This window comes from Sebastes fasciatus, chromosome 1 (assembly GCF_043250625.1).
Source record: "Sebastes fasciatus isolate fSebFas1 chromosome 1, fSebFas1.pri, whole genome shotgun sequence".
NCBI lineage: Eukaryota > Metazoa > Chordata > Actinopteri > Perciformes > Sebastidae > Sebastes > Sebastes fasciatus.
In genome coordinates this window covers 14,660,344-14,671,576 of record NC_133795.1, presented here as the reverse complement: position 1 = coordinate 14,671,576, position 11,233 = coordinate 14,660,344, and the positions used below count along the sequence as shown (strand labels likewise).

Below are 11,233 nucleotides of genomic sequence, written 5' to 3'. Positions count from 1 at the left end.
TGATTAATTACAATCACGATATAGCGACTGTTTTTTAAAAATAACTTTTTTTTAATCATTTGCTCCAATCTCACCTTCAGCTTTAATTAGCAGGGGAAAATATGATGCTTCATGAACCTGAATATTCATGAAGCATAAACATGAATTCCAGTTAGCCCTGACTTGATGTGTGAGTGAGCTGAATATTTATGTGCAGGGCCTGTAACGTTTCAGTGAACGGTGTAATTCTGGAGCAGAGGGATCAGGGCCAGCAGAGGATGGAAGGAGGCCTTTTTTCCATTTCCTTCTCCTGTTTATGAGAAAACCAGACGGAGACGTGTAGCAGAGCACACAGTGTGCCGGATGGTGAGGAGCAGCCAGCCGGCTGTTGACACACTGTGTACCAGCTCTCGCTCATGTTCCCAGACACCTTCGCTCAAGAATCATTTACAACTAGGTGTGTCTGCAACGACCACTGCTGTAATGTTTGATTGAATGACCACAAACCACAATTGCCCTCCGTCTAGACCGCAAGCATATCAGACGTGTCTCACTCGCATGTCTCACACAACATACATGTTCTCAATTTAATCTATGCAGCTGTCTGCACCGGCTCCTTGCAGCTAAACTGCAGTTCATTATGTAACGCGTCATGTTGACTGTTTAACGCTTCCTCTGAACAGAAACTGACGATACCGCTGAGTGTGTAGTTCTGTTAGCCAAACACACCGCAGGACTCTGCTGCCCGGTAGGGTTGGGCGATATAATTAAGCCCAACAACCGGCAATTGTTTTCGGACGCTAGTGGCATGCAATCAATGTCTGTTCATCACTTTGGTCCAGACTGAAATATCTCAACAACTGTTGAATGGATTGCCATTAAATTTGGTACAAACATTCATGTCCCCATCATGATGAATTGTTATAACTTCTGTGATCCCTTAACTTTTCATTTAACACCATCACCTGATAAAAATTCTAATTTGTCTAATACATGGACAAGTTATTCATGAACAATACCTGCAAAACTACATAACATGACATCGTCTGTAAATTGCGTTTAGTGTTAAATGTTGGCCCGCAAACCATAGACTGTATATGATAAGTGGACGTAGTCACCGTGACGTCACCCATTGGTTTGTGGACTGCTGTTTTGAAGCTTTGAGTTCGGCGTTTTGGCCGTCGCCATCTCGGTATTTTGCAACCAGAAGTGACACGAGAGGGTAGCGCTAAGTATAACCGAACGCTGAATAAGACATTTTTAGGCGACCCAAAATGTTACAATTAACTTTCATGAACTGAAAACACACTGTGTTAAAGTTGTAAGACGAAAACTTGGACAACGCCGTGGTAGCGACCTGTCAACCACAAGATAGCCACGCCCTAAAGCATACCCTGCTTTATGGTCTATTTGACTCTAAATGGGACCATAATTTACTAAATGAACATCATGCTGTATTGAAGAAGACTTGAAACTAGCGATTGAGACCATAAACTCATGTTTACAATGTTTACTGAGGTAATAAATCAAGTCAGAAGTAGGGTCATTTTCTCATAGACTTCTATACGATTGGACTTCTTTCTGCAACCAGAGGAGTCGCCCCCTGCTAGCTATTAGAAAGAATGCAAGTTTAAGGCACTTCAGCATTGGCTTCACTTCTCAGACCTTGAGGTTGACCACTAATGCAAACTATACCTGCTTATTACACGACTTTGTTGAATAATCGATTCTGATTGGTCAATCATGACATTCTACGGTCGGTTATTTCTTTATAACAGATTGTTGCTATGGGCACAGTTCTGATCTCAGAGCCAGGATGACCATTTTTGTGTAAAAAATATTGAGTTCTTAAGTAAATAGCCATGTAATAAATGGGATAATGCACAGCGAGTTGGTCATTGTTGTGTGCAGGTTTATTCCACAACAGTGACCGGCTCGCTGTACATTATCTCTTATTTAGCATCAGCGTGTTAGCATTGTCCATGTGACCATGTTAACATGCTGATTTTAGCATTTAGCTCAAAGCTTCTGTGCCCAAGTCATGTTTTTTTTTGTTGGTGTTTAATCTGTCAGTTGTAGAGTTTGAACTGAACTACACATACATACAGTAATCTTTTGTATTGTTCTCGATTGCCTACATATTCATAAACTGTATGTAAACATAACATTGGAACTGATGCAGTAACATATACCACACGCACAGAAAGAGTGGATGTGGCATTTACAATAAAAAATAAACATGTTATTATATTTTATTGGCTCTTTGGTTTTATGGCTCCATTGTGGGTGTGATTCCATGGGTTTCTCCTAGAGGGAGCTCTTTCCATTCTCTGATCGGGGAAATATTATCCTCACTTTTCCCCTCTTGTTCTCCACCGAGCCTCTTTTCTCACAGTGCTCCCCTCATACAGTATTTGCAGTGAAACACATACAGATGGACACAGAGGCACACAGAGAGAATGGTCTCCTTGGCTCCCCAGGTACTTTGTGGCTTGAATGTCTCCAGGCAGAACACATACTGTAGACCCAATCACACAGACACACACACACATTCGCACGTGTACGCAAGATACTTGAATGCTGATCAAAATATTCTCATATTCACTGAAAGCTCTGCACCATCAGAATCTAAACCCAGTTGCCATCATTTGATTTCTTTTCTCTTCATTTCCCTCTTCAGCAGTTCTCGTCAGTCTCTTTCTGTGTATTTTCTCTCCATGGTACAAGCAAACATGTTGCCACCAAATGTTGTGGGTTCAACCGTTACCACGGGCTGACAGTAAGGAGAAGGAAGAAATGAGTTAGGGAAGATTATGTAGGAGGTCTGGGGTCTCGGATGTGGGCAGCGTTTTTTGAAGAAGAGGAATGTATCAGACAGTCGGTAAACATCGCCGGTAGCTTGAAAACACACACACACACACCTTCAGACGCATGAACACACACATAGTTCCATGCAGCTCCCGAGGGTTTCATTGGGAATTTAGGACAACGTGTCTTCGTTCTGATCATACAGGTAAGTGTCAGTCTGTTGTTGGTTTCTCGTCTGCTTCTATTTCCTCTCTTCTCTGCAAGACCAGGCAAAACTGGAAATGTTCAAATCCGCATTCTGTGGTTGATTACGGTTGGTTTGATGAGGCACAATTACATAACGATGTCTTGGAAACCTTTTCAGCATTACTGTAAGGTGGTGCTGAAGGTAAGAAAGGTGGAATGCAACATTGCAAACATGCTGATAAAGTCAAACTTCTTGATGATGCAAACCTTTCTCACTAACCACTGTGTCATATTGTAACTGAGAGTCTGTGTGTGCTTGTGTGGATAGCAACTTTGTGGTATAATCATTTACAGCTTTGCATGCAGGGAAAATTTTTTATTCTTCCCTCTCATACTGAAAAAGTTTTAAGTGTGTGTGCAAAAGCAGCCATTTCAACTTCTGCTGCATTTCTAACAGTGCCATGCTATTTCCATTAATATCGGCTAATTCTAATGCTGTAACACGTCATAGAGAGAAGCTGCTATAAAAAATAAATGGTGACCTAGTTTGATCTCACACTTAAACTATTTTTCGTCTTGATTTTCAAAGCCCACGGGTTGCATCATTTCTTAAAGGTACACTCCAGTAAGGTAGTAGTATTGCACGTCAAGGTGGGGGACTTGCAAGAGATGGAGTCTAAAAAATATGTCACTAAAGTCATTACAATTCTTCCTGAGGTACACATAAATATCTACACTAAATTTCATGACAATTCATCAATTTCAAGATATTTTGCTGGACAAGTGAAAACTTTGACCGGCTGGTGGCACTAGAAGTAAAGTCATGGGATCACTAAGGTCATTTGGATTCATTTGTGAAACATGAATGCCTGCACACATTTTCACAACAATCCAGCAGTTGTTGAAATATTTCAGTCAAGATCAAAATAGTGGATCGACTGACTGTCAGACAGATCGACCATTTGGGCCATGCCTTATAATGAAAGGTCAAAACTGATGCTGCATACAAATGTGTTGTCCCCTTGCCCAAGCCAAGACACCTGAGTGATGTCACTTAGAGCAGAGTCGGTGATCTTGAGAAACTAGCAAGAGTACACTAGATATTTAAAAATGATCCAACCGAAAAACTGAGCCCAGTGTTGCCAACTCTATTCCTTTACTTACTGTAGGCATTATGGCAATAAAGTTGATTCCAGCATAATCTATTGTAAGTCTTCCCAAAGATGTTTTGCTACCAAAAACTAAAACAAAACAAAGAAGAAGAAGATATATCCAGCAGATAATCTCCCCTTAAAAGGTTGGTAACATTTGTCAAATATTCTTGTTTTCGATTATAAATATTTACGAAATTGTATGATTAATATAGTTAATAAAAACAAGGGTGTAATATGAATCAATGTGGTCTCTAGATTGCTTTAATTTCAGGTATTGTCAATTTAAAGCTGGGGTCAGCAACATTGAAGAAACCAGCAAGAGTACGATACATTTTAAATATTATCCAACCTGAGAAACCCAGTCCAGTGTTGCCAACTCTTTTCCAATGAAAGTAGCCAGCAACATTGGCCCCAAAAGTCCCTAAATCTAGTGAGGAAAGGTCTGCAGGTTTGAGTGCAATGGATAACGCTAGTCCAAAACGGGGTTAATGAGTGAATGACATTAGCAAGAAGCTATCGTTAAACTGCACAGAGCACAATCACTACTGTCTAATCTTTCACACATCCTTTGTTTTGCGACAATCCCAGATTCCAATCTGTTCTACAATCACCTGTCATAATCTGTCTTTAAATTCTGCATCTCTGTATGTACAGAAAATCGAACCTTTTCCGAAAACTATAATGACGGACGAAAGTTTCAGAGCCGGCGTGTAAACGTGATTGACACAACGTGAGGTTCTATTTATTTTTAAAAGTGAGATAAATTCAGACGAAAAATACTGACTAAGTGTGAAAAGGCCAAAGTTGCCAAGTCGGCAACACCGACTGTCCGTTGCTTCAAGCCTCCGTCCAAAGCCACTCCCCCACAATCATTCCGTCATTGTTTCTAAAACCTTTACCAACCCTAGCTTTAAGTCATATTTTAGACTTGATAAAGCCCCCACAGACATCATACAACTTTTACATTCTTATAAAACTGCTCATCATGACTAGTAAATTGACTTTGACGTGTGAAATCTGTCTTTACTTAAGACCTTGTCTTGATGTTTGATTTGCAGAAGCACATATCTCACCAGCTGTCTCTATGGCTCTCCGGTGCTGTGCCGTGTTGGTGCTGCTGTGTGTTTTTGACTCTGCCTCAGCCACAACACTGGCTGACATGGACTACGGAGGTGTTCCTCTGTGGATTAATCGCCTGCTGGGTGAGCCCAGTGTGGTGAGCCTGCAGGGGCGGATTGACCGAGCCTGGCTCCGGGCCAACAACCCCCAGACCTGCCCTCAGCAGTGCGACTGCCCCATCCAGTGGCCCACGGCGCTCTACTGCGACCACAGAGGCCTGGCGGACATCCCTGACCGCCTGCCGGACACAACTCGGTACCTGTTTCTACAGGTAGGACAAACACTGACACGGGCACTGAGCATGTGTTGTCTTTACAATGGTCTGCCACTAACCCACCGTGGTTTTTTATTTCCTGCTCACAGTGTACACTTCCCACAGTGGCTGACCTTCACTGCACCATACTGTATATGTTTTAACTGTAAAGTGTGAAAAGTCAAAATCCTTCTTTCTTTTGTTCCCATGCAGGGCAACAACATCTCGTCCCTGTCCTCCTCTGTCCTGACCAACATTACTGATCTACGCTGGCTCATCCTGGACCACAACCAGCTGCAGAGCGACCATCTGGACCAGGTCGAGCTGCAGAACCAGATCCAGCTGTGTTACTTGTTTGCCAACCACAACCACCTGACATCAGTGCCCAGCGCTCTACCGGCTGGACTCAAGCAGCTGCGACTGGCCCACAACCAGATCAGCAGCATCAGCCCAGGAGCTTTCAGGAACCTGCACAACCTGACGCTGCTGCTGCTGCAGGGAAACCGACTGCAAACCATCCCAGAGGGAGACCTCAACGGTAGTGCAATGTGTCATTTCCTTTCTTTATTCATACAGAATCTACTGTGGGGTGGAAATTGAGAGTCCTGCTCTTGTGTACCTGTTCACATCATGCAAAAAAAAACAAACACATTAGACAAACATTATATTTGGAAAGGGGTGGTTTTATAAGTTTTTCCTTTTGTTGCTGGCTAGTGTCCATTTTACATTAGTAGTTATTAGGGTGGTTGGAGTCAAGGGGTTGTTTAATTCAACAGTGATTTGATTGCATGTCTCTCAGCAAATATGTAATGCATCATAACATCTCACATATTGTCCAGAATATAATTTGATAATTCCAAAATGTAAAACAGGTCTACAAAAGAAAACTAAGCAAATAAAACAATATTATACGACTGTAAAGAATAACTTTTCTTCAAGGCAAAGCTTAAGCTCAGTATGCTGCGTGGACAGTAGTCAGTACTACTATTTCAATGAAAATGGTACATTGTGATGTATCAATGATTGCTACTGCAAGTAACATGAGCCTGTTTGGTGTACCTGAAACTCTTACTATACGTGTTGAGATAACAGTTTTAAAAACATTTGCCATGTGATTAGGCCTACTGTACGTCACACATCCTGATGTTCGGTCCTGAGACTGCTCTGAACAGTCTGACTACACTCATTAATGCTGAATATTACTGGTATTTAAAGGACCAGTGTGTAGGATTTAGGGGGCAGAAATGGAATATAATATTCATAACTATGTTTTCATTAGTGTATAATCACCTGAAACTAAGAATAGTTGTGTTTTTGTTAGCTAAGAATGAGCCCTTCATATCTACATAGGGAGCGGGTCCTCTTCACGGAGTCCGCCATGTTGCTCCGCCATGTTTCTACAGTAGCCCAGAACGGAAACCAAACACTGGCTCTAGAGAGAGCCTTTCACGTTTCTACCAGAGGTGGAACCAAGTCATTATTTTACAAATCACAAGTACAGTAAGTCTCAAGTCTTTGCACTCAAGTCCCAAGTCAAGATTGACAACCTCCGGTACCAGGCAGTTGATTGTCTACCTTGAAGAAGGTATTAAGTACTTTCAAGTCAAAAGGAAGTGAAGTCACAAGTCATTGTTGTTAAAGTCCAAGTTGAGTTGCGAGTCTTTCTTATTTCGTCAAGGCGAGTCTAATGTCATCAAATTTGTGACTTGAGTCTGACTCGAGTCCAAGTCATGTGAATCAAGTCCACACCTATCCGTTACCTGAAGGCCACCTGAGGTTCTCTGCACGCTTGGAAAGGGAGGAGTGAGCAGAGGGGTATTCAGTTGGTTGCAATCTGCAACCACACCACTAGATACCACTAAATCCTACACCCTGGTCCTTTAACACTGACAATGTTTACACTCATTCTATATGTCATACAAATTTGTCAGTATTAATATATATATAGTGTGTGTGTGTGTGTGTGTCTTCCCCTCATCTTGCAGGTCTGGTCAGTCTGAACCAGCTCGACATCAGTGGCAATTTGTTCTCATCTGTCCCCAGGAATTTACCCCCTTCTGTCCAGCAGCTCTATCTGTCCAACAACAGTTTCTCTGAGCTGGATGAAGACAGTTTTTCGGGATTTCTCAACCTTAAGTTCCTTCGTCTAAGTCACTGCGGTCTGCAGAGCGGCGGCGTGCACCTGCAGGTCTTCAACTCCTCCAGCTTGGTGGAACTAGACCTTTCTTATAACAAACTTACAACCATTCCCACCGTCCCAAGCACCCTGCAGTATCTCTACCTGGAGGCCAATGAAATACAAGGTGAGGTGCACAAAGAAAACATGCACACAGACACAAAATGCAGTCACGCTGTGAGTGTAACGGTGTCGCTGACTTCATGCCTGTGAAATGTTAATTTCCCACACATGTGCGCACATTCCTACATTTTACAATTCAACAATACACTCGCTTCTTGTGACAGCAACATAAAGTCCAACTGAGTTATGTGGCCGACCGCTTGGGGAGGTTTGATACCTCCTAAACCATGTTGTGAGGGAGAAGAAGAAACGTGGAAAATGTGACAGGAACTGTAAAGAAACCCCGAACACAGCCGGCCCTCATCACTGCATAGCCTACAGACACGGGAGGGGCTGGGGCAGGGCAGCTAGCAGGCGAGGCGAGTCCGAGATGGAAGAAGAGAGAGAATGAAGGCAGGGGAGGGACATCGGAGACATGGAAAGAGAAGAAGAGGGTGGAGGAGAGGAGAGGGAATATGGGGCGGTTGGGTGAGGGGAAAGTAGGATAGCAACGAAGAGAGGAGAGGAGAGTGGTATGAAAACATCTGTGATGGATTCAGAGGTAAGAGTGCCAGATGAGCCAGAAGCACATGCTGTTCCTCTCTTCATGGTCTCCTCTTTCCTCTCTCTCTGTCTGCTTCCCCTCACTATGGCCTTTTTTGGCCGATAGGTTTCTAATAACATTGCAGCAGACTCGTAGCCATTTTGACTCACATGACCATCCGGCAGCAATGACCTGGCGTGCAATTTTGGCTCTGGCGAAGTGAAAGTGTTTTCTCGATCTGTGCAGCAGCTGACAAAAGGGGCTGTGTACCAACGGGACAGACAGACGGCAAACCACTTTCACAACAACACACACCTCATCGTCTAGCTATAGCAGCATGACAGCTACCGCGGATCTCGTCTGCCAAAGTCTACAGTCTGGGCCGACGGAGGCTCTACTACTGAAATGAAGTGAGAAAGCAAACGAGGGCGTTGTGGTTTTCCTCATCCTCCGTATTCACACCACAGCACCTGCAACACAGGAAACACAGACTCTGTGAGAAGAATGGGACATTTACAGACTGTACAGACCCTCTTTGATAAAGAAAATGTCATAATGAAGCGCTTCATCTTAATCATTTCCATATATAATGAACAGAACATGGTACATGATGTGAAATCAAAGCGCCAGTGCTTTGACAAGTCGGCAATCGGCAGATGGCTGTCACTCTGGTGAATAATGATATTCTGTGCATGTTTAAAACTTCCTGTCTGTTCACTACAGAGTTCAACGTGACCAGTTTCTGCAGAGAGGTGGGACCTCTGTCCTACTCCAGGATGAAGATCCTACGTTTGGATGGAAACAAGATGTCCTACCAACAGCTGCCGTCCGACTGGGTCTTCTGCCTGCGAGTGCTTGAAAGTATTTACATCTGATCCACCCTCTGAACATGCAACAAATTAGGGAAAAAACGTGACTCAGTTTAAGATTTTTGTTTCGTCGTTAGCCAACTGGTCACTTATGAAGTCAAATAACTCAGCCTTACAGCTATAAACCAGAAAAGAAGACTTTGATTCATTATGTTTCCAACATGTAGATACACACCCAGGCACTGAAGGGAAACTGACCTTCAAAAGATGCCAAAGCTTGAACTTTACAGTAAACCAGTGTTATTTTATCATAAAGCCAAAAGTCCTGATCAAAACATTTCTCATACCAGCAGTGCATTCCCATGGGTTCCTCTCTCTCGCTCTCATTCCTCTTTTCCAAGTTGTGCATCAGCAGCGTTGTACATCTGTGTGTTATTACCGAATAGGAACTGTGACAAACCCTCTCATTTCTGACTGTCCACAATAATGTGCTCTGTTTAAACTGAGCTGTGTTTGGGGAAAAGGGAAAGATGTGTGAATGGCAAAATTCAGTAGCTTTCCCCTGAGAGAATCTGACTCAGTTAGCTGGACAGTGTTACACAGCCACACCAATCCACACATGGAATATAAAACTTCACTTTCTCTAAACTTCTTCTTGCTAAATATTGTAACTCTGATTTGAAAGCAGATGTGCATGATCCTAAAACGTGAAATTTGGTTTGCACAACTAACAGAAAAATATGATAATATAATATTGTTTAATGCAATACTTAACGCTATTCTGTATTTGTTGAAATTCTCTTTACATCTGGAAAGCAATCAATAAATCAAATGCTCTGACAAAAAAAAGAAAAATGGTGTCTGTGGCTGTCGCAGGACTGTAATAAGCCCGTCCAATCATTTCATTAGGCCCGAATGAAATGATTGAACGGGCTGCCTCATCGCAGTCTGCTCGTATACTCATTCCACATCACCAGAGTCTTCCACAAGCAGCGAGCTTGACAGCTGTAAGTGCTAACAATAGCCATGTTCATTGTTAACTTTCATTATGATAATTGTGTGAGTGGCTTTGGAGAAAGGACGGACTGTCAATGTTGCCAACTTGGCAACTTTCTCTCTAGATTTAAGGACTTTTGGGGCTGCTGGCTACTTTTATTGGAAAAGAGTTGGCAACACTGAGTTGTAGTTTCAAAATGTAGCGTACTCTTGCTGGTTTCTCCAATGTTGCCGACCACAGCTTTAAATTGTCAATACCTGAAATAAAAGCAATCTATAGACAATAGTGATTCATATTACACCCTTGTTTTTATGAACTATATTAATCATACAATTTAGTAAATATTTATAATCAAAAACAAGAATATATGACACATGTTACCAACCTCTTAAAGAGAGATTATCTTCTTCTTCTTCTTAGAAATGATACCATTAGATTAGATAGATTTACAATAGATGATGTTAGAATCAACTTTATTGCCTACAGTAAGTAGCCTACCAGTGGAATGCAGTTTAGCATCTAACCAGTGCAAACGGTACCAAAGTACATATAGATATATGTAAAAGAAAAACAAACCAAAAAAAGAATGAATTCAAAGAATGGACAATAAACCAATGAGGTAATATAGTAAGGGATGCAATCTCACATCTCTATACAGTAGCTACATTATGTAAAATATAAACAAGTGGGTATACGCAGTGTAGAAAGAAGCCAGAAAAGTTAAATATGGTCAGAGTTAAATTCAGATAATGGATGGAGCAAATACAGCAGGGACAGAGACCTGTCTGGCAACAGCACATATTTCAGTACTGTACTGTTTATTACCTTGACATTTGGCCTTTAATGGTGCATTAAAGGATTTGGGTTGACTTCCATTTGTGTGTAACATTTCTGCACTTTGTTTTTCAAGCCTGCGTTGTGTCATGATGTCATCTCACAGTTTATAGTGTTGGACGACTGAGGAGCTCCTGTACTGTGTAGAGACACACATAGCTCTCTGTCACAAAAATATTGATAAAGACTGCCGAGTCTGAAATCAAAGTCAAAATTAGTAGCTTCACTAACAGAAATTATGTATTTCTTTTGTCAAACTAAATTAGATAAGA

General features: G+C 42.0%; 1 protein-coding gene across 1 annotated transcript; it reads left to right on the top strand.

Annotated features, from left to right (window-relative positions):
• Positions 1–2,698: 2,698 nt before the first annotated feature.
• LOC141765217 (lumican) lies at positions 2,699–10,933 on the top strand. Its single transcript, XM_074631294.1, has 5 exons — positions 2,699–2,992; positions 5,186–5,517; positions 5,713–6,037; positions 7,485–7,802; positions 9,045–10,933. The coding sequence occupies exons 1-5, from the start codon at positions 2,911–2,913 to the stop codon at positions 9,194–9,196; spliced, it is 1,209 nt and encodes a 402-aa protein (XP_074487395.1). The 5' UTR covers positions 2,699–2,910; the 3' UTR covers positions 9,197–10,933.
• Positions 10,934–11,233: the final 300 nt, after the last annotated feature.